Here is a 24337-nt window from a genome sequence, read left to right as displayed (position 1 = left end):
GTTTTTATACTTGCCAAAATTAAAATTAAAAACTGGAATGGCTTTTCTGGGGACAATATATAAGTCATTGTGTATAAGTCATATATAGAATTGGAAGTTGAGGAACAAAATAATAACATAACTTGAAGTGATCACAGCAATGGAATACAAAACAATTATTTTCTCCTACAATAATTGTGGATGAAAATGTCAGCAAATATTGTGAGGAACTTTGAAGAAAAAAAAAGATTACATTAAGATCAACATTCCAAAGTCTGATAATAATCAAAGCAGCACTGTATTGTGAAAATTGGAATCCAAGACATTAGGAGACCACTGGAGTGGGAAGAAAACTGATGGAGGAAAACAAAAGAAAACCCACTTTCTTCTTCAACTGTTAGCTGCAGAGTTTTCTATTTCCCAGAATGCCATGCAGTATCCAACTTAATATCAATTTGTTTGGACACTATGAGCAATTAAAATGTCTGTGTTTGTTCCCAAAGCCCACAACTGGGAATAGAACAAAAAAACAAATATGGGCCCAGAAAACCTTTTTTAAAAATGAATCAAATCTCTCCTCAAATACAAGACAGATGCCATGTGATCTGGTGCAGCACCAAGCCAAAAGAACAAAGAGACATATCTCATTCACACAAGGTTCAGATTTAGACTTTGATCTGAGAAATCTCATAGTATGTATTTTTCCCCATCCTCCTTCTCTCTATCATATTAAGACTTAAAAGGTGGCATCATTCTGGAAAATGGCAAAGAAGCACACAAAATATTTATTGACAGTTTGGCAGACAATCCCAACACATTCCAAGCATGTATTTGTTCCTCATCAAGAGAAACAAACCAAAATGCATTAATGTTCCTCTACTACATGAAATATCATCTGGTTTCTATGCTTCTATATAATCTGTTTCTGTGCACTATGACTAGAGCAGCTGTTCCCATCTAGTCACCCTTAAACCCATGGGACCCAATTTTATTTTTTAAAATAAACATAGACCTCTGTTCTTCTTCTCTTTCTGTCTCTCTCTTTAGTTTTTCCCTGATCTTCCCAGCCATATTTAGCTACATAAAAATAACAAACTTTTTATATTTACTTCAGTCTTCCTCAAACTGGATCTCCTCAGATGTTCTGGCCAATAGTTCCCTTGTCCAGTGTCCTTGGACACTGGATAGTCTGTGTTAAACTTTAGTATTTGTAGGACTAAACAACGGACAAGATGTAATTTAAGGGAGGCTGATCTAACAGAACTTTCCCTGGCAACATTAATCTTTTTCTTGTGATTATCTAGCCTAGGTATGTAGACTGAGAAGATTATGGACTTCTTAATTCAGGTATTTCAACAAGTATTTTAACCATAAAACACATTCAAACAGTTGAGCCAACCTATTGAGATGAAATGAACCCAACTGAGATGAAATGAACCCAATTGGATATACAGACAAAGAGTTCATGTAACACATACAAACAACAGCTTTTTCACTAACATCTATTTAGTGGCCTTGATTGTGTTTGTGCCCCTGGCTATAACAAATAGTATAGCATTACTATCTGATTTTCTTCAGTCATTAATTGGCATTTGTTGGATGTTCAATCAAAGTGGACACAAAAAGAAGAGAGGTGTGCTGATTTATGGTAGCAAAGAATCAGGAGCATGGTAGTACCTTTTCTGACTAACAAATTGTATTAAAAGGCATAAGCTTTCATGCTAATTAGACATGGTACTACCATAATCCTAATTTTCAGTCAAAGAGTGTGCTTGTTACTCTCACTCCAGAATCTTGTGAATACACGAGACTCCAGAGAAAGGCCAGAACATAATCAGTCCCATAATATTTGAATTTCACACCATATCGTTATCCATTTAAGATTAAATCTTAACCTTCTGGTTAGTTCCAACTGGCTCCAAAATAACGAATTTTCAAGTTTCAAGAATGTGATCCAGTTCCATTCCAATCCATTTGTTTAGAAGGAAAAAGACTGAATGGCAGTCCACCACATCCAATATAATATACAGCAGGGAGCAATCCTTCGGAATTTTGTATGTGTGCAACTCTGTCTATCTCTGTACACTCCTAAGAGATTCCCAACAACCTGAAAAATTGGTTTTATTGACAACTGGTGGGCATATGACCAGCTTTCCTGACAAACTTTGATCAACAATATAGAGCTGTCTGCAAGATCTACAATAAGAATTTTTTTAGTTCAATAGCAACCCAAGGCAGCATCAGGGACTGCATCTTGGCGATGCTAGCGGCTATCCTCTGGACAGCAAAAAGTTTAAGCAAAAAGATGACATTGTTTTTTTTACTGAAGCTCACTGCTCAAAACCTTTTGAATTAATCAAAATCAGAATGGAATACTAATGCTTCCAAAAGGATAATTCATGAAGTACACACACACACACATACACACAGAGAGTAAAATAAAACTATGAAACTCCACTCTAATTATTAATGCCTAGCTTATGATTACCAGATGTAGATTCTGGCTACGAGAATGAATGCATGAATTCATCCTTTTTTTTTTCTTGAACTTACATGAAATGCCCAAGCCTTGTTCCCAGAATTAACATAGACATTATGATAAATGATGGAATGGTCCATAAATTCTTTAAGACCCAATTATTATGTCCAGTAATCATGGGCATTGTTTTTTCTTACCCCTGGCCCAAATGTAAAGTAGACTTTCCCAATTTTGTGCCCTCCAGATGTGTTAAGGATAAGAACAACAAAAATTCTAATGAGTTTGGCTGCTTATATTCTGAGGCGAGAAGCTCATAAAAATGACAGTGCACAGATTTAACATAGTTTTTTAAAGAAAACTCCCCAATATTTCCCCCAACAGAAGAAAAATCAAGTATCAGCCTGGTGGCCACCAAAATATTGTCTGGAACACCAAAAAAAAAAACCATGATAGCATTGAAGCTCTCCATGGTTAATTTCTAATTTCAAAACACCTCAGCCCTGGTGTTCACATGGTATCTAATTTTCCATGGTGAATACTATCCACCAATAATGCTCTTGTTATGAGCCCCTTCAAATTTTTATAATTATGTCTAAGCTCTACACATACGGAAGACAGGTGAGGAGGAGCATGCTAGCTGAAGCTGTCTCTACCATTCTCAGCTTGTTACCTTTTATATATGGATGTGATAGCTTAGTTCTGTACTGTGCATGAACATTTATTGATTTTCTCAATGAAACAATCTCACTTCCCTCTCCCATTTCCTGAAGATCAAGAAGCATACACAGCACCACCATACCTTCATTTTTCAGCTAACAACAAACTGATGAGACAATATAGACTGAAAAAGAGTGACTGGCTGAATTATTCAGGGACGCTCCATAAATAAAGGCCCTATCCAAACACACTGCTTTTCATTTGCAACTTCATACACGTGGAGAATTAGGTATTACAGAAATTGTTCTTTTTTGATGGAGATTCTGCCTGCAATTTAATCTCTAATTGTCCATTTTTTCTAATTGCTGAGGTTGAAAAACCTCAGCAATTATGGCAATCAAAAGGGTTATGGATTAGATGCCATTGTCGCAAAGGACTAACCTAGCCCTTCCCTGAATTACTTCAAGAAATATGGAGCCCCATTTTATTTATTTGTTTGTTTATTTGTTGATGCATTGGCTGCCCATCTTTTTTTTTAAATTTTATTTGAATTTTCAATACATAATATACTTTCCATACATTATATATAAAACTAAAAAAAGAGAAAAATACCTTTAAAATAAGACCTTAGGTGTCGCTCGTCTATCTCCCCCCGACTGCATCCGCCCTCTCAACCTTCCTTCCTTACTTCCCTATTCCCTCTCTCCTCTCCTCTCCTCTCCTCTCCTCTCCTCTCCTCTCCTCTCTCCCCTCACCCCTTCCTCCCATCCAACTTCCTTCCTTCCTTCCCTCCTCCTCCCCTCTTATCCCTCTTCGGATACAGTTCAGGGGAAACACCCGAGCGGCACCTCCCTCTAAATTACTCCATCTATTTCATACTTTAATATTTCTATATATACTTAATCCCACCCCACCCCTACCCCCTACCCCCCCACTTCCCAGAGCAAAATATAGGGTTATTATAAACAAAACAAACACAATAAAACAACAACAAAAAAATTTCTATACAATAAACAAATTCATACATTACCCTTAACTCTCTCTAAACTTAAATTAATAATAATAATAATAATAACAACAACATAAACAAATCTACTATAAATCAAATATTATAAAAATCTATAAATAGTAATTATAACCTCAAGAAAAAATTAATCATAAAATAAATGGAACTTTAAAGTTCCGTATTTATTCTGAATATAATCTATCCACCTTCTCCACACTATAATAAATTTTTCTTGTGTATGGTCCTTTAAATAAGCTGAAATTTTTGCCATTTCTGCTAAAGTAGAAACCTTAAGTGTCCATTCTTCTAAGGTAGGCAGAGAATCCTTCTTCCAATATAAATCTACAAGTAATCTTGCTGCAGTTATTAAATTCAACATTAAAAGTTTCATTAACATCTAAATCCATAAAAATACCCAATACAAATAGTTGAGGAGTAAACTTTATCTTCTTTTTAAAAATCTTTTGAATGTTCTACCAAATCATTATCCAGAAAGCTTTAACCTTCTTACAGGTCCACCAAACATGAAAGTAAGTTGCATCAATACTACTACACCTCCAACATTTGGGCTGTACGTTAGGATACATACAAGCCAATTTTTTGGGATCCAAATGCCACCTATAAAACATTTTATAAAAATTTTCCCTCAGATTTTGGGCCTGTGTAAATTTAATATTTGAAACAAAAAAAAAAAACTTTGGTAGAACATTCATTTTTACCGCTGATATTCTCCCCAACAACGACAATTGCAACTTTTTCCAATCATTTAAATCCTTTTGTACTTTTGCCCATAATAATTCATAATTATTCTTATATAATTTACCATTAGAAGCTGTTATATATACTCCCAAATATTTAACTTTTTTCACCATCTGAAAACCTGTAAGTTTAACTAAAATTTCATTTTCCTTATTAGACATATTTTTAGATAACATTTTAGTTTTATTATTATTTTAAAACCAGAAACTTTTCCATACTGAGATATAATTTCCAACAAATGACCAACTACTTGAGTAGGTTGTGCTAAAGTTAAAACCAAATCATCTGCAAAAGCTCTCAATTTATACTCATTCCTGTTTACTTTTATTCCCTTAATTACCATTGACTCTCTAATCTGAATTAACAAAATCTCCATTGTTAAAACAAATAACAATGGAGATAATGGACATCCTTGTCTTGTTCCCTTTTCAATTTAAAAAGTCTCAGTCAGACCCCCATTGATAATAATTTGAGCAGACTGTTGCTGGTATATAGCCTTAATAACATGTAAAAACTTATCTCCAAAATTCATTTTCTCTATCAATAAAAATAAAAATTTCCAATCTAGTTGATCAAAAGCTTTCTCAGCATCTAGAAATATAAAGGCCTCAGGGATCTGATTACTCTTATCCAAATACTCTATTAAGTTAAGAATCTGCCTTACATTATATTTCATATATCTTCCTGTTATAAATCCTGATTGATCACAATGAATCAAGTCCTTCATTACCTCCATTAATCTATTTGCCAAAATTTTTGAAAAAATCTTATAATCTACATTTAAAAGAGATATAGGTCTATAATTCCTAGGTTCAATAAGATCTTGATCCTCCTTCGGGATCAATGATATAAACGCGCTTCTCCATGAAGGGGGAACTTGAGCTCCCAACAAAATACTATTAAAAAGCTCCTTCAATGGCTCCATCATTTTCTCAGATAAAATTTTATAATACATTGTCGTCAATCCATCTGTACCTGGAGACTTTCCCACTTTTAACTGCTTAATAGCTAAACCAATTTCCTCTGAAGTGATTGGAGAATTCCTCATAATTTGTTGATCATTAGAAAGTTTAGGAAAATGCACTGATTGTAAATACTTTTCTACTTCTGCAACATGTATATTATCACTAGCATATCATTTTGTATAAAAATCTAAAAAACTCTTTTTAATCAAATTATGTTGAAAAACCTCAGTGCCTTTATATTTTACTTTCTCTATAATTCTTGCTTTCTGTTTCTTATGTAATTGAAAAGCTAACCATCTCCCAGGCTTATTTGCATTACAAAAAGTATTATATTTTATATAATGCAAATTTGTCGCCACCTGATCTGACATCAACATGTTGAATTGTGCCCTAAGCGTATTTATAGCAACCTTTAACCTATTATCCGTCGGATTCAAAACAAAAGCTTCTTCTTTTAATTTAATCTCCTCTTCTAATTCTTTACGTTTTCGTGTCAAATTACCTCTAAAAACATTATTTATATGAATCAAAATGCCCCTCATATAAGCTTTACTAGCATCCCACACCATAGGCATTGATGTTCCCTTATTCATGTTTAAAACAAAACATTCCTTCAAATGTTCTTTACATTTTTGAACAAACTCTTCCCGAGTGAACAAATTCTCATTCAATCTCCAGGATCTTCTATTCCCATCTTCAACAAATAACTCCAACTCCAACAAATAACTCCAACTATGATCCGACAATGTCCTAGGAAAAATCTTAACCTTCTTGACCCTGGAGAGAAGATCATTGGAAATTAAAATAAAGTCAATCCTTGAAAATGATTGATGTCTGTCCGAATAAAAAGTGTAATCTCTGTCATTTATATTCCTTTCACGCCAAACATCAATAAGTTCCAACTCATCTTTCATATCAAAAAAGCCTTTAGGTAATTTAGATTGGGTAGAAGTTTTAAAAGTACCCTTTTTATCCTTTCTTGAATCCAGAACTCCATTCCAGTCTCCCATCATAATTACAGATTTATAATCCAACTGAGTTATTTTTCCATGCAAAAACTTGTAAAATTGCTTCTGTTGTTGATTAGGGGCATATAATCCGACAATAAGAAATCTCTTGCCTCGTAGTAGTAAATCTATAAAAACATATCTTCCTTGAGGATCAGATTCTATTAATTCAGCCGATAAATTTTTCTTCACATAAATTACAACATCCCCCTTTTTCCCTGGAGCTGGAGCCATAAAATGTGATCCCAAACGAGAATTAGTCAAATATTTAGAATCTTTTAAAGTTATATGAGTTTCTTGCAAACATATTATGTCATTATGTTGCTTCAGATAATGAAAAACTTTTTTCCTTTTCTGCAGTGAATTCAATCCGTTAACATTCCATGTCAGGAGCTTTGCCATCCTTACCGACCTGAAGCCTCTGGAGCATAACTTGAAGATCTATAGTTGAGGATCTTTTTGGTCTTGCTCCTCCCACAGGCTCTGTAGTAGTAGTACCTACTGTTGTTTCACTATTCTTCTTCTGCTTCTCTCTACGTTTGTGCGCAGCTCTTGTCATCCTTTGTTCTTTTATCTCCAAATTCTGTACATCATATTGACCTTGTACTTCTCTAACAATCACTGAAGTTGCTCCTCCAATTATCTGCTCTTCTTCAATTTTACTAGCTTGTAAAGATAAGGAGGAACTTGCCTTCAAAACAGAGTTGTAAAATTCTTCTGCCTTTGAAACTGTAGTTAATCTGTAACGTTTTCCTTCATAAATCACTGCAATTCCAGTTGGAATCTCCCATCTAAACTGGATTTGATGATGTTTTAACTCATCAAATAGAAAAGCAAAATCTTTTCTTCTTCTTAAAATTTTTGGAGGTATCTCTTTCAAAATCGTAACATCTTGAGCTGCAATTTGAAACTTCTGTTTATAAAAAGCCTGTAAAATTTCATTATGTATAGATCTTCTTGAAAAATAGATAACCACATCTCTAGGTAAATTTCTTTGTCTGGCAACCCATGAATTAACTCTGAAAAATTTTTCTATCTCATTCCAAATTTCTTCCGATTTCCATCCCAGATTAAAAGCAATATCTTTAGAAATTACCTCCTTCAGGTCTTCTTGCTGATTTTCTTTCATCCCTCTAATACGCAGTGCAAATTCCATGTCTCTATACTGTGAAATAATTAATTCATTTTTTGTCATATCTATCTTGTCCTCAACTTCTTCAACCCTGCTTTCCAGTCTTGCTGCATTTTCAGTCACCTCTTCCAATTTGTCATCAATTCTCTCAATATGCATAGCTCAGCGGTTCTCAACCTGTGGGTTGCGACCCCATTTGGGGTCGAACGACCATTTCACGGGGGTCACCAAACAACGCAGTCCACCATTTTCCCCCCTTTTCCTTAGCTGTGCTACTCCCTTTTATTCTATTGGTTTTTGAAAGCCAATGGAATAGACTCTCTTGAATAGAGTCTAATTCTATTGGCTTTCAAAAGCCAATAGGAATTGTCCAGGCTGTCTCTGCCCTGCTGAGCCCGCCAAAAGCCCCAGTCTGCAAATGGTGCTGCAAATTGTCTGCAGCGAAGGCGAGCTGTCTAGAAGCTTCCACCCCTCCCTGCTGAGCAACTACTAAAAATGTAAGTAAAAGAGGGCCAGGGGTGGGAGATGGGAGGCCGACGGGCGCAGGGAGGGTTGCTGGTGTGCATGGTGGCCCAGCCGGTGGTCGCCCTGCGCCATCACTGCCCCTTGCCAGCTACACCTCAGCCGGCACAGGGGGTGGCACCACGCATGTGCAGCGCTCCCGGGAAGGGAAAGTCCTCGACTTATGACCAGTTGGGTAGTCCTCGACTTACGACCGATTGGGGTCATGGCATTAAAAAGGTTGAGAACCACTGGCATAGCTAAACCTTGAAATACTAAAATTATATCTTCCCTCATTTCTTTATTTTTTGCCTCCAATAATTCTGCCATAACAGCCCTCTCTGATGCCATTTTACAATCCAAAAGATCAGCCACCTCCTCTTTAATGTCCAAAGCATTCTTTTTTAAAGCTTCTTGTAAGTCTTTGAGTGTAATTGCAGGTGGGGGAGAAGGAGGAGGTGTCTTTGGCTTGGGCTGAGAGACAATCTGAGTCTGAGTTAATGGAGAGGAAATAGCAGCTTTAGGAACTGCAGCAGCCAAACGTTTTGAAGCCCTCCTTATCAGTTTACAATCTTAGGATTTCTGCCTCTATATACAAACTGTAACAGTTTCAATAGGCTAGGTCCATTACTCTGAAAAAAACTTTGTTGCAAAAGTCAGAGAAAGTGAAAGTCTTCACACAGAGACAAAGAGTTCCTCCGCCATTTTTTTCCGTTTTTTTCTTTCCCTTCTTCCCCTTCCACGCCCTTCTTGTTAAAATACAAATTAGGGAAGATATTAATTCTTGAGTTAAGGTTGAGATTCAAAATCAAGTACTCTTTCTCCTGTATTGCTCTGTCTGCTTCTGAGTTTACTCACAATTCCTCTTGATTTAGCAGCGGTGTAGGCAGCTTCTTGCTCCGTTCTCCCATTCCGGAGAACAAAGGCGTCCCAGGATGCGGAGAAATCCCAGACTCCGAAGGAGACTTCGTCTCCCAGAAAGAAATCTAGGAGACCAGAGGAGCTCAACTTCTATCTGGCGAAAACTCCCTTTCCTCCCTTTGCCCGGGAGGAAAGTTCCGAGCTGCTGAACAGCTGATTGTCACTGTTCTGTGAGCTCTTACGCAAACTAAGATGGGCGGCTCAAAGAAAAGCTGCCATCGCAGCGGCGCTAAACACCGGAAACTCGGCTGCCCATCTTAGCATAAGGTAACTATATATACATTTTGCCTCATGATGTGTAATTTACTACAATGTTTTCTCTCCATGGTGAAACATCATGACACTGTTGGCAAAGTCATTATCAATAGGAAACTCCTAGGTCAATTCTCTCTGAAATTGGGAAATACACCCAAATTTCCATTCCCTGTAAATAAACTGCATACAGTTTCCACACTACACAAAGCAATGGTATGTGTGTTCTTATGTAGATAGCAGATCACCACCTTACATTACTGTGGAACATGTATTTCGGTACACATGGCAAAATGGCATTTAGGAATTCTCCAACAAATTTGTGGGCAGGGAAATGTGGTGAATGTTTTGCTCCCTAGGAGAGGAGAAATTTTCCAAACATTTCTCAAAAATAGGATTTACTCTTTGCAGTTAAGGAAAACATTTTGGGGGGAGCGGAATTCACTTAATGTCTTGGGATTTAATGAAAAAAGAGCCATAGAGGCAGTGGATTTCTAAAGAGGAAGGACTGTACAATGTTTACCTTACCTTAGTAATCTCCTACTGAAATAAGTGCAAGAATTCTATGAGGATTTCTCTGAGATTCCTTTTTTGTTCTCTGAAGTTATTTAAAAGGAAAATTCTTTTTTCATCACAATGAATGAGAGCTTGCTACAAAAGTACTTCTTGTTCAACACTAGTGCTGCCTTAGAGGCAAATCAGAACAATAGTCCCTCTAAGCTGACCAATGTGAGTGTTCCAAGATTTTTGGACTATACAACAGAATCTAACATTTCCAAGCAGTGATCTCAAGACCATTAGCATGCCAAGTATGCACTGAGTTTCTCCCTTAGCCAGTCTAGGCTACGGCTGCTGCTGCTTGAAGGAATAAGGACTGACCTTATTAAAATCTGGCATGAAATAATATACTACATCATATTTGATTCTAAATTACTAGCTGGGAGTGACAATTCTGCGACATGTTTCGATGATAAAAAAAATTGAAATTCTACGTCACACCAAAGACGGAGCTTGGCATGCTGTTGAAAATGCATTGGAGGGGGGGAGAGAGTGCTCACCAAATGGCAATTGAAAGTAAAGCTGGTTAAATGCAGTGATAAATTAAATACAACAGTATCTGTTTAATGGGGTAGTCCAATGTACCCTAACAAATCTCCCATTACTGGTTTCCCATTCTTTTTTTTAAAAAAAAAAATTATTTAAATTTTCAATACATATAATACTTTCCATACATTATATATAAAACTAAAAAAAGAGAAAAATACCTTTAAAATAAAACCTTAGGTGTCGCTCGTCTATCTCCCCCCGACTGCGTCCGCCCTCTCAACCTTCCTTCCTTACTTCCCTACTCCCTCTCTCCTCTCCTCTCTCACTGGTTTCCCATTCTGAGTCACTTTTGATATGTAGATAGGCATCAGCAGATAGCAGCCCCCCCCTCCAAATTTAACTTCTGGAATGCCCCAATCAATATTTCAATTTAGCTTTTCTTGTTAGAAATTCTATGGCTTGCAGTCCCAGCAGATTTACAGGTTATTAGTTGGGACAGCTTGACTTATTGGTCAGGTAAAAAGATTTGCAATAGCTGGAGATAAAATGTAGGGGAAGGAGTGGCAGAACCTGAGGGTGGAGTTAAGAGGGATCAGCCTAGAATCCCTACACAGCCACAAGTGAACTAAATTCAACCTCTCTTGAATTCCATTGACCCTTATCTAACCCCAAGTAGGTGTTAACTTTGACAAAATTCTTGTGCATAGGCATGACTAGAAATAGATCAGCTTAATTGGACTCTCATGTGTGGACCTGATCTTTTACTCTTGTCATAAAATGACTCACAGAGTATGAAAAGGAGCATGATAACAAGGAGAGAGGCAGAAGTATAAACATGGAGAGGATGGAGAAAAGATTAAGAGTGAGGGAGACAATGCTTACTTGATTTGTGTATCTGTGTGTGATTGTATGGTTCAACTGTCTCACCAGAAAATAGAAGGGAAGAGAGGGAGTTTACTCATATGCTTTGAAAGAGGATCTGTAGCTACAGGGGAGATGTTACAACAATTCTCCCCAATTCCTACCTTTGAATGGAAAATGAAAAAGAAGCATTCATTCATTCATTCATTCATTCATTCATTCATTCATTCATTCATTCATTCATATGGCCATCCATGCGATATACATGACTCTGGGAAGCTAACAATTAAAACAAAATAAAAGCAGAATAAAAACTCAACAGATGATTTAAAACACAAATAAGACAGCAGCTGAGAATTATCAAAAAATATATGGTCAATGTAACCAAAAAGCAGGCTCACCCACACTATCAGGGCTCCAGGCTTGATGCCAGGTTTTTAATGCCTCATAAATCTTGCACATTTGGAACTATGTCCAAATCAGCTTCTTCTGTGAAAAAGAGAACTTTTCCTATCATCCCACTCCATTTAGTACTCAGCCCCACTTTATTTTCATCTATTAAAAATACCTCCCCACTCAGTCTTCTAGCCTTTAGGGCTCTGCCTCTAAATGAGCTATTAGTATAGACTATACCAGTGTTTTTCAACCTCAGCAACTTTAAGATATGTAAACTTCAAATCCCAGAGTTCCCCAGTTACCATGCTGGCTGCAGAACTCAGGGACTTGAAGTTCACATATCTTAAAATTGCTGAGGTTGAGAAGGGGCGTTGTCTTACCTGAATGCCTTTTCTCAGCATGATGATGTACCATCCACCAGTGGGTAATCTCAGCCTTCCTGCTCAGTTGAGACTAAGTCAGAACTTTAGCCATGCCTCCCTTGGGCGGTACCTTTCCCAGTTTTAATGAGGCGAAGCATACATGATGAAGTCTGACGCAATGGGTCCTCCTGTAACTACACCTACCTAGACTGCCTGTTAAGGGTGGGTGTGGATGCTACACCATCATGCTGAGAAAAGGCATTCAGGTAAGACAATGCCCCTTCTCCAGCATGATGAATGTAGCATCCACCGGTGGGACATACCAAAGCCACCCATGTCCCTACGGGGAGGGAAAGTCTAGGCATGTGTCCCTTGTGAGGAAACTACCTGCTGCAAGACTCTTCTACCAAATGAGGCATCTGCCGCAGCAAACTTATCAAGTTTATAATGCCTTATGAAAGAAGAGGGAGAAGACCAGGTCACTGCCCTACAGATCTCCTCAACAGAAGCCTGGGTAGACCAGGCCGCTGATGTGGCTGCGCTATGTGTCAAATGAGCGGTGATGTTTGTAGGTACTGGGAGAGACTGGGATCTATAGGCGTGAGCAATACATGCCCTGATCCATCTTCCAATGGTTGAAGATGATACCTTCTTACCCATGGAAGAGGGCTGGAAAGACACAAACAGGGCCTCCAACTTGCGAAAAGCGGCGGTCCGCTTGACGTAATGGTGTAGAGCCCTGCGAATGTCTAAGTTATGCCACAGTCTCTCCAGATGATGTGCCGGGTTGGGGCAAAAGTCTGGAAGAATCAAATCCTGAGACCTATGGAACCAGGTATTGACTTTCGGAATGAAAGAAGGATCCAATCTAAGGACCACTCTGTCATCCAGAAACATACACAGGTCACTTCTGACCGAGAGCACGGCCAGTTCCAAAATATGCCTTGCCGATGTGATGGGTACCAGAAAGACAACCTTCAGAGAAAGGAAGTGAAGTGAGCAAGACCTGATGGGTTCGAACGGTGACACCATGAGGGCCTGCAACACTCTTGGTAAATCCCATGAAGGGTAGCAAAGCCACTGGGGGTCTGGGTGATGAAGTCTCCCCTGACTGAGGGAGATGCGGCCCGGCGGAATCTTCCACGGTGGGGAGAGTGACAAATCCACGAGGTCGGCAAACCACAGTCGCCTTGGCCAGTGTGGGACAACTAATATTACTTCCACCTGTTCTTGGAGAATTTTGCGGATGGTAGCTGGTATCAGGGAAGAGGGGGAAATGCGTAAAGCAGTCCCCTGGGCCACTTGCTGCGGAGGACATCTATTCTCTCCGCCCCTGGCGACGGGAATCTTGTGAAGTACCTGGGTAGTTGGGAGTTTGTCATTGAGGCAAACAGATCCACCTGTGGTTGTCCGAACCTGGCCGAGATTTCCCTGAACAGGGCCGGGTCCAGACGCCACTCTGAGTGGTCGACCATAACCCTGCTCAGTGAATCGGCTTGAGGATTTGCCTCCCCAGATATGTGTTCCGCACTGATAGACTCCAGGTTGGACTCTGCCCACAGACCCAGGTCCAGGGCCTCTAGCATGAGGGACCGGGTCCCTCCCTGTCTGTTGACATGTGCCTTGGCTGCTACATTGTCCGTCATTATCAGGACGTGCTTTTCCACCACTAGGGCGGAGAACTGACAAAGTGCCAGATGGATTGCTCTGAGTTCTAGCCAATTTATGTTGTGTGATAAATCTGACTGGGACCATTGTCCCTATGCCATGTGAGTCTGTAGGTGGGCGCCCCAGCCGAACAGACTGGCGTCCGTAGTCAAGGTGAGCCTGGGAGGTTCTTTGAAGAGGGACCCCCTGTTCATTGCTGATAATGTCCATCACCGAAGGCACAACAGTGTGTGGTGCGGGACTCGCACCTTCTTGTAGAAGCGCTCACATTCTGTTTCTGGAAGGGAAGGAGGAATCACTGGAGTGTTCTGGAATGTAGTCTGGCCCACGGGACAATTCCCAGACACGAGACCATCTTTCTCAGCAGCTGAGACAGCTGGACCAGTGGAACTACCTTCTCCCTCCGGACCTTGTGAACAAGTGCCCTGTCCTAGCACTCCTGGGAGAGGTAAACTGTGCAAAGATTTGAGACTATTATTGCTCCTAGGTGGAGGATTTGAGTGGAAGGAGTTGTGTGACTCTTTTTGAAATTATGGAAAATCCATGTTTCTGGAGAGTATCGATTGTGAGTTGTAGGTCCAATTAGGCGGAACGGAATGAACTGGATTGGATAATTATGTTGTCCAGGTAACATTGTATGTGCACCGGCATCAATCTGAAATGGGCTGCTAAGACTGCCAATATTTTTGTGAATACCCGAGGAGCTGAGGAAAGGCCGAAGGGTAGCGCCCTGTACTGATAATGCCAGTGTGCATAACAAAACTGGAGGAATTTGCGGTGTTGTGGGAGGATAGGAATGTGGAGGTACGCTTTGGTCATATCTATGGAGGAGAGGAAATCCCCTTTTCTGATACTGGCCAGAATGGATTTGAGGGACTGCATCTTGAACCTCCTGTAGGTTAGGAAGTAATTTAGTCCCTTTAAATCCAATATGGCCCTCCAACCTCCCGAGGCCTTGGGAACCACGAACAGAATGGAGGAAAACCCTCTTCCTCTCTGTTCCAGAGGTACTGGTTCTATGGCTTCTATTTCTAGCAAATGGGATATGGGCGTGGATACCAACTCGGCCTTGTTTGTGTTTCTTTTTTTTTTATTGAAAATTTTATAAACTTTTTACAATAAAATACCTCCCACCCTCCCACCCCCCATGACCCTCCCCCCTCCTTCCCAGAGCTGAATACAAAACAAAAAAAACATACAAATTAAATGAACATCAATCAACTATACATACATCCCAAAAATTTAAAGTACTTTAACTCCAATACATAGAAACAACAAATCCAACCATAGCCACATTAAAGTATAAATTATTGAAAAACTAAATAATACTTTCTAATCCCATATTTATTCTGTACAAAATTTACCCATCTTTTCCACACAGAATTATATCTCTCTTGTGAATGGTCTTTCAGATAAGCCGAAATTTTTGCCATTTCTGATAAATAAGAAATTTTAAGAAAACATTCCTCTAGAGTAGGCAAGGAATCTTTCTTCCAATATTGCCCAATCAATAACCTTGCCGCCGTGATAAAATTCAACATTAAAGTAATCTCTTTGCCATCACAGTCTTCAATAATACCTAACAAAAATAATTGTGGTGTAAATTTTATCCTTCTATTAAAAATCTTCTGAATGTTCCACCAAATCTTAATCCAAAAAGCCTTTATAGTTCTACATGACCACCAGATATGATAGTACGTTGCATCCAAACAACCACATCTCCAACATTTGGGCTGTACATTCGGATACATACAAGACATCTTTTGTGGATCAAGGTGCCACCTATAAAACATTTTATAAAAATTTCTCGTAAATTTTGAGCTTGGGTGAACTTAACATTCCTCACCCAAATTATCTCCCATGTATCTAATAAAATCGGCTCTTCAAAATTTTGAGCCCATTTAACCATACAATCTTTAACTAATTCTGTTTCTGAATCCAATTCCACTAAAACATTATAAACTCTTTTTACATGAGTTTGACTTTGATCTTTAATTTGTTTCATCAAATTCACATCTTCCGTAGTAAAACCCACTTTTTGATCTATACTCCATCTTTCTAATAATTGCCTACACTGGAACCAAGAATAAATAATGTTTTCTTGCGTTAATTCCTCCATAGATTTTAATTGCCAATTATTCCCTTCCCACTTAAGCAATTGTTTGTAAGAAATCCTATCCATTTTCACTCCTTTCCTTATCTCCTCTATTGCATGCCTAGGAATTCCCCACAACGGTATTCTAAAATTTAATCTATAATATTTCTTCCAGACACGCAATAAAGCAATTCTTAAAACATGGGACTTAAAAACCCTATCCACCTTTTTATTATAAATGAAATACGCATGCCATCCAAATAATAAATCCCCTCCCTCCCAAAAAAGTATATTTGAATTTGTTAAGTTAACCCAATCACTAATCAATGTTAAGACCACCACATCATAATACAATTTCAAATTCGGCAGCTTGAGTCCTCCTCTCTCTCGAACATCTTGTATAATTTTAAGCTTAACTCTTGGTTTTTTCCCAGCCCAAATGAATCTATTAATACCCTTCTGCCATTCTTCTAAATTTACCTCTTTCTTTAAGATAGGTATCATTTGAAACAAGAAAAGAAATTTTGGCAGAACATTCATTTTAACTGCAGCAATTCTCCCTAACAAAGATAATTGCAATTTTTTCCAATCATTCAAATCCTTCTGCATTTTAAGCCATAACATTTCATAATTGTTTTTATACAGTTTTACATTAGAAGCAGTTATATAAACCCCCAAGTATTTTACCTTTTTTACAATTTCAAAACCTGTCAAATTAACTAAAATCTCCTTATCCGAATTAGACATATTTTTAGATAATATTTTAGTCTTATTATTATTAACTTTAAAACCAGAAACTTGCCCATACTGATTTATAATCTGTAACAACTCCAATACCGAATAGGTTGGTTGAGACAAAGTAACAACCAAATCATCAGCAAAAGCTCTTAATTTATAATCTTTCTTATTAATCATTATTCCCTTTATTTTAGATGATTCATGAATTTTAATCAACAAAATTTCTAATGTTAAAACAAACAACAAAGGGGACAATGGACATCCCTGTCTTGTACCCTTTTCGATTTGAAAAACCTCAGATAAACCTCCATTAATTATAAGTTGCGCCGATTGTTTTTGATAAATACCTCTAAGAGCTTGCAAAATTTTATCCCCAAAATTCATCTTTTCAACCAACCTTAACATAAATTGCCAGTTTAACTGATCAAAAGCTTTCTCAGCATCTAAAAAAATCAAACCTGCAGGAATCTGATTATTTTTATCCAAATATTCTATTAAATTAATGATTTGTCTAACATTATTCTTCATATATCTCCCAGTTATAAAACCTGTTTGATCAGTATGTATCACTTGATTCAATACAATCATAAGTCTATTCGCTAAAATTTTTGAAAAATTTTTATAATCTATATTCAAAAGAGATATAGGTCTATAATTTTTAGGTAGAGTAAGATCTTGATCCTCTTTTGGAATCAAGGATATAAAAGCCCTTCTGCAAGATGGAGGTATCTCTAAACCCAATAATATACTATTAAAAAGTTCCTTTAAAGGCTCTATCATCTCCTCACTTAAATTTTTATAATAAATTGATGTCAATCCATCAGTACCAGGTGCTTTACCAACTTTTAATTGTTTAATTGCCATAATAATTTCCTGTGAAGTAATCAATCCATTGATCTCATCTCTTTGATCATTTGTTAATTTAGGAAAATGAGCATCTTGTAAATATTTATCTATATCCAAACTCTGTACCTTCTGACCCATATATAATTTTGTATAAAAATCTAAAAAAGATTTTTTAATCAATTCTTTCTGAAAAACCACTTTACCATTATAATTTATTTTATCTATAATTCTCAACCTCTGTTTCTTCCTTAATTGATAAGCTAACCACCTGCCCAATTTATTTGCGTTACAAAATGTATTATGTTTCATATAATGTAAATTAGTTGCAACCTGATCAGCCATTAACATATTAAATTGTGTTTTAAGCAAATTTATGGAAGCCTTTACATTCTTATCCAAAGGATTCATAATTAATACTTTTTCTTTTATTTTAATCTCATCCTCCAATTCTTTACATTTTTGCATTTGTTTTCGCCTATAAACATTATTCATTTGAATCAAACCCCCACACATATAAGCCTTACTGGCATCCCAAACCATTGCCATTGAAGTTCCCTTAGACATATTTAAAATAAAAAATTCCTTTAAATATTCTCTAAATTTCTGTACATTCACCTCATATCTAAATAAATTTTCATTCAACCTCCAAGATTTTCTCTCCTCCTTCTCAGCAATTAATTCCATGATCAGACAATGTCCTTGGGAAAATTTTTACATTTTTAACACTAAAATATAAATCCGTAGTAGTAAAAAAAAAATCAATTCTTGAGAACGATTGGTGCCTGTCAGAAAAAAATGTAAAATCTCTCTCTTCCATATTACGTTCCCGCCAAATATCTCTCAATTCCAAGTCATCTTTCAAATCAAAAAAGGCCTTAGGTAGTTTAGCTTGCTTGAAGAAAGTAGAGAGTCCTTTCTTGTCTTTAAGTATATCCAAAACTCCATTCCAATCCCCCATCAAAATAACAGATTTATAGTCCAATAAAGTCAATTTTTGATGTTAAAGCTTATAAAACTGTTTTTGTTGTTGATTAGGAGCATACAAATCCACTATAAGCAGTTTCTTGCCATATAATCCCACTTCAATCATAACATATCTTCCTTGAGAATCAGAGTCTATTAATTTAGCTGACAAATTTTTCTTAACATAAATAACAACACCCCCTTTTTTCCCAGGAGCAGAAGATACAAAATGTGAACCCAATCGAGCATTAATCAAATATTTTTGATCCTTTAAAATAATATGAGTTTCCTGCAAACAAACAATATCATTATTATATTGCTTCAAATAATGAAATATTTTCTTTCTTTTCTGTGGAGAATTAAGGCCATTAACATTCCAGGTCAGGAGCTTTGCCATCTCCTCCGGCTGCAAGCCTGGAGAAAACTGCTTGAAGATCTACCATCGAAGATCGAATCGTCGAAGATCTCTTAGGTCTTGCTCCTCCCACAGGCTCAGAAACAGATTCTTATGTAGATTCTCTTATTTCCATCTTCTGTTGCTCCTTTTCTTTTCATCTATGAGCTGCTCGGGTCATTCTCTGTTCTTTTATCTCAGCAGACTGCTGTAACAACTCAGCCTGTGATTTTCCAACTTTCATTGATACAACATCTTCAACCAACTGCTCTCCCTCTTTCACATCATGAACTTTAGACCGTGGAGGTGATGATGAGCGAGCTCCCAGGACAGAAATGTAAAACTCTCTTGCCTTTGAAACAGTATTAAGTCTATAACGTGTCCCCGCATGGCTCACCACAATTCCAGTTGGGATATCCCATCTGAACGGCATCTGTCGTTTTTTAAGGTCATCTGATAGAAAATCAAAATCCTTCCTTCTTCTTAAAATTTTTGATGGAATTTCCTTTAACATCCTGAGCAGCAATCTGAAATCTCTGATTGTAAAATGCTTGTATAATTCCATTGCGTAAAGATCTTTTTCCAAAATAAATCACCACATCTCTTGGTAAATTTCTCTGCTTTGCAATCCACGAGTTAACTCTGAATATTTTTTCTATTTCTCTCAATATCTCCTCTGGTTCCCTCTCAAATATCACAGCAATATCACCTGCCACCACCTCCCTCAGATTTTCTTGCATATTTTCCCTCAAACCTCTGATTCTTAAAGCGAACTCCATTTCTCTATACTGAGACATAACAATTTCATCCTGTGAAATCTCCACCGTTTTTTCCACACTTTCAACATGGTCTTCCAATAAATCCACTTTATCTTCAACATCCTCAATACGATAGTCCAGCTTTTCAACAACAGAGGCGAGTCCTTGCAAAGCCTGTACTATATCCTCCCTCATAACTTTATTTCTCTCTTCTAAAAGTTCCTTCATTTCTTCTCTAATTTGGCACACAACATTACCCATAACATCTTGAATATCTTTTACCGTAAGTGGTGGTACAGGCGGAGAGGGTGGTGGTGATCTAGGTTTAGGTTGTTGAGCTGTCAGTATTGCTGGAGAGGAAGCCACCTTAGGCACAGCAGAGATCGCTTGACGCTTCGAAGCCATTTTAAAAAGTTTTTCTCCTTCTTGAAAAATCCAAAAGACCAAAAAAAAAAGAAGAGGGGAAAAGAAAAACCCTCTTCTATTTTTAAAAAGAAGAAAGAATATTTATCCTACTCATGCAAACACCCAGAATCCCGAAAGTTGCTGAAACTTTATAACAAAAAAAAATAATTAAAAAATGAAAGTCCTATCCTCACTTTCCTTTCATGAGAAAGAGAAACCTCTTATCGCCATTTTAATTTCCCTTAAAGTAAAGAAAAGGAAAAGATTGTTCTTCTCCAGAGTTAAAGTCCAAATTTAACATATAAATTTGTTCCGCTGATCAGCTCTGTCCGCTTCAAAATCAACTCACCAGTTCACTTTAATTGCGGATGTGGAAGCGGCGTCTTGCTTTGTCCCAAAAAAAAACCAAAAAGGGACAAAGGCGTCTGAGAAGTGGAGAATGCCTCGGACTCTGTGGGTGCTCACCCTTCAACCCCCCCCCCCAAAAAATCTTTGAGATCTTGAGGGCTCTACCACTATCCAAGGAAAAAAACTCACTTCTTTCCCTTTGCCCGGGAAAAAAGTTTCAAACCGCGGGACAGCTGATGTCTGCTGTCACCGCAGTGTTTACAGTCTCAGATGGACGGCTACAAAGTAGCCGCCATCGGCACAGCGCAGCGCCACCGGAAGTCGGCCTTGCTTGTGTTTCTTGAGGTGGGACACTGTATGAAATGGTCTGGAGGGATGGAAAGAAATTCTAGGGTGAGACCGTATCTTATGGTCTCCCTTACCCAAGAGTTGCTGGTGGTGGCCTCCCAAATGTCGCTGAACAGCACTAAGCGACCGCTTATAGGAGGATCCACCTTGGCGTCACTTGGACTTCCTGTAATGGCGGCCCCCGGCCCCTCGAAAGGGATGCTTAGACTGGAATTGACCCCTGGTTCCAGGATTTTGGTGGTCCTGCTGTCGATCCTGTCTGGGAGAAAAGGATCGAGAACCTCTGGGCCATTCCCAGGACTGCCCAGACCGAAAGGGCTGCCTCCACTCCCGAAAGGCCTGCCTACGGAATTCCTGCTGAGGCCTCCTATCCGGCCTCTTAGAGGGGTGCACAAGAATCTTGCGCTTATCCTTCGCCTCTATAAGGTACGGCTTGAGTATAGGGCCGAACAGGTGTGTCCCACTATACGTGGCTGTAGATAGGTGCCATTTGGATTTTAAGTCTGTTCTCCACTGCTTTAACCACAGCAGCTGCGGGATGAGACAGTGGCAGCGATGAATCTTGCGGAATACCTGGCAGAATGGAAAGATGCGTCTGCCATATACTCCGATGCAGCAACTAATTTTCCTAGCGTCTGGTGTGTACGCACCTGGTCAGGAGGAATCAGGGCCTGTAGTTCTTGGAGCCACATGATGGATGCCCTTGCGAAAAAGGACAAAGACGTTTGCCACCCTGATGTCAATAAGCCCTGATCTGATCTAACAGAATAACAGAGTTGGAAGGGACTTTGGAGATCTTCTAGTCCCCCATTACCTGCTCAAGCAGGAAACCCTATACCATTTCAGACAAATGTTGTCCAGTCTCTTCTTAAAGTAAGAATAAAGAATCTAGCAAGAATAAAGTGAATGATGCTGGGTTGTATTAAAATGTAGGGCTATGCAATCCTCATGTTAAATTCAGAAGAATTACTTTGGAATCCATGGAAACATGAACACAGTACCTTCCTGGGATGTCATAAAACAGCTCCCAACATCATGCAGCATTTGTAATGTGTTGCATACAGAGTGCTGGGTTCATGTTCCTCAGATTCCATAGCATCTCTTCCAAGTTAAATCCAAAGCACTGCACAGCTCTACTAAGAAATGAATCAAGAAAATTTGCCCAAGTCCCCATAGATGACCTGATTGCCTCTTCTCTGAGCATTTACATTCTTCCATTAGACTAAGTAGCTAATCTCTAAAAGGAAGATGAGTCAGATTCAGCTCCAAAGAGAGGTATGTTTGTTGGAAAGTGGGTGGAGCTATCTGCATGATAGCAAGAACAAAGTCCTCAAAATGCTTCCTTACCCTTTCCGAATGACAACAATGATTGCCCCAAGAAGGATGATCAACACCACCAGTCCTCCAGCACAGATACCCAGAATGAGGCCCATTTCCTCCGAGTGCTGGGAAACTTCCAAGGGACGCTTGCTTTCTTTACAGGCAGCTGTAGGAGATAAATGGCAAACAGGTGGATCAAGAGAACATGAAAATAGGAGAGTAACACCACGAGCTTCTCCTTTCTTGCACATAATTTGCGTGCATCCTCAGAGGAAATAGGAACAAGACTGCTGGACATCATCTGAGATATTTTTAAAGATTGTTATAGCAGGTTAGCAATAGCACCTTGCCAGTTGATCTCCCCCCAAAACTAAGCAGGATAGACTTGGTTAGTGTTTGAGTTGGAGACCAAAAAGAAATCCCCAAAACAGACATTATATTGTGGAATCAAAAGAACATTCTGGAAGAAATCAATAGAGAACTGCTTCATTATTCAAGGATGTGTTCATGGTGTCACTCACAACTGAGTTCAATCCAAGGAAGTACTACCTTTGCATTTAATTATTCATGGAGCTTATGGAGTTATGGTTCTTATCAGTTTAAATAAAATAAAAAATGCATAAAAATGGGAATGGGGAATTCTTATTGCCATATTTTAGAGATGTAGAATTGGTAGGAGACACTTAGATGATTGAGGCAACCTCTGCTTCACTATGGAATTCCAATTAAGCCATCCTTAAGGGATGACTTTCTAGCTTCAGCTTGATTACTTTCAGTGGAGGAAAACCCACACCCTGTTTGAATCACTGGTTCCCTTGTCAAACTTTCTGATAATTGAAAAACTTTCAACTAAAACCTGGAATGTACCATTGAAATACATTGTCTATGTTCTGCTCTCTGGAGAGATAAAGAGTGAGAGAACTGTGTGAATTCCCAAAGAAACATGCTCTTCTTGAAGCTAATTTTAGTGGTAAAATTTGAGGGGTTCCAGAGCCATCAGAAGGATGCTCAAGGATTGTGTGCAATCTGCAGACCACCCAGGAAATAACAGATAAAGGAAGCTCTGTGCCTAATAAATGTGTTATCAGTTCTGATGCTTCTTTCCATAGCAACTTCTCATTTTCTTAAACATGTTACAGCTGGTGGGTAGATTGCTAAACTTGCATACAGTTACAATGCTCCTCTGATTACTTCTGCTGGCAATAGAAATTATGCTTTTCCACTACTAAATTATCCTCCAATGATATACATGACTGTAAAATAAAAATGCCACTCCTCCCATAACCCAATTGTAATACTGTAGTTCTTATTTTCTGTAGTTCTCAGAGCCAAAAAGAGTGAATGTGCCACATTCTGAATTATTTCTTATTTATTTATAGAGCTGATTTGCTGCTCAAACAACCAAATCTGAACTATGTATTGTTGATGTCTGACAAGCAGATGTTTGACATAGATGTACATACATCTCTTATATGGTTGACATTTTAAAAACCATGACGTTTTCCAACCTAGTCAAAATTTGTCTAGAGATTCTTCTTTTTTTCAATTAAATCACAAGCAACTGGTCTTCTGAATTCACATGGTGAATTATTTAGCAGTTGATGTCATTGTTTTGATGATACTTTGAACTGCCCTTGTGGAAATTTGGCAGGAATCATCCATCTGTGTGTCTTTTGCAATTAAAAGCAAGATACACAAAACCTCTAGTCATTGCCCCTAAGTATACAAATGAACAAATCTGGTCTACAATATGCCCCTAAATGAGTTGAATTAGGCTTCATCATCAAAAGGAATGTGTATTTCAAAGTTTCTGATGAGCAGATTGAGTTTATACTGTGTAAGGTACTTCTTTTGCATACATATTGGTAAGAAATTCTTTTATTTTAAAGTGGGATTGAATACAAAACTAAAAATCTACGGCATTTCATATCTTGAATCAAAGGAACAATATATTAATGAACTACACTAAGAAAACTCTATACAATCCTCAAGGGCAGCCCCATATAGAGCACATTACAGCAATTGAAATGGGAGATGACTAAGTCATCATGAGCCAGGCTTCCAAATCCAGGAATAGACACGATTAGTACAACCTACAGTAGCCATGACTGCCACCTCCTCTTCAACTAA

At 38.2% G+C, this 24337-nt stretch overlaps 1 protein-coding gene across 6 annotated transcripts in view; it reads right to left on the bottom strand.

Annotated features, from left to right (window-relative positions):
* The window catches only part of PTPRU (protein tyrosine phosphatase receptor type U), a 691901-nt gene that overhangs the window by 133951 nt on the left and 533613 nt on the right, over positions 1–24337 (bottom strand). For all 6 annotated transcript variants that reach the window (XM_039334369.1, XM_039334366.1, XM_039334364.1 and 3 more), the window contains one exon: positions 22235–22373. In XM_039334369.1, coding sequence (XP_039190303.1) covers positions 22235–22373 — 139 coding nt within the window. The remainder of the gene's footprint in view (positions 1–22234; positions 22374–24337) is intronic.

Source organism: Crotalus tigris, unplaced genomic scaffold, assembly GCF_016545835.1.
Source record: "Crotalus tigris isolate CLP2741 ecotype Arizona unplaced genomic scaffold, ASM1654583v1 scf7180000017628.32516253702:7417878, whole genome shotgun sequence".
NCBI lineage: Eukaryota > Metazoa > Chordata > Lepidosauria > Squamata > Viperidae > Crotalus > Crotalus tigris.
This window is presented reverse-complemented; position numbering and strand designations above follow the sequence as displayed.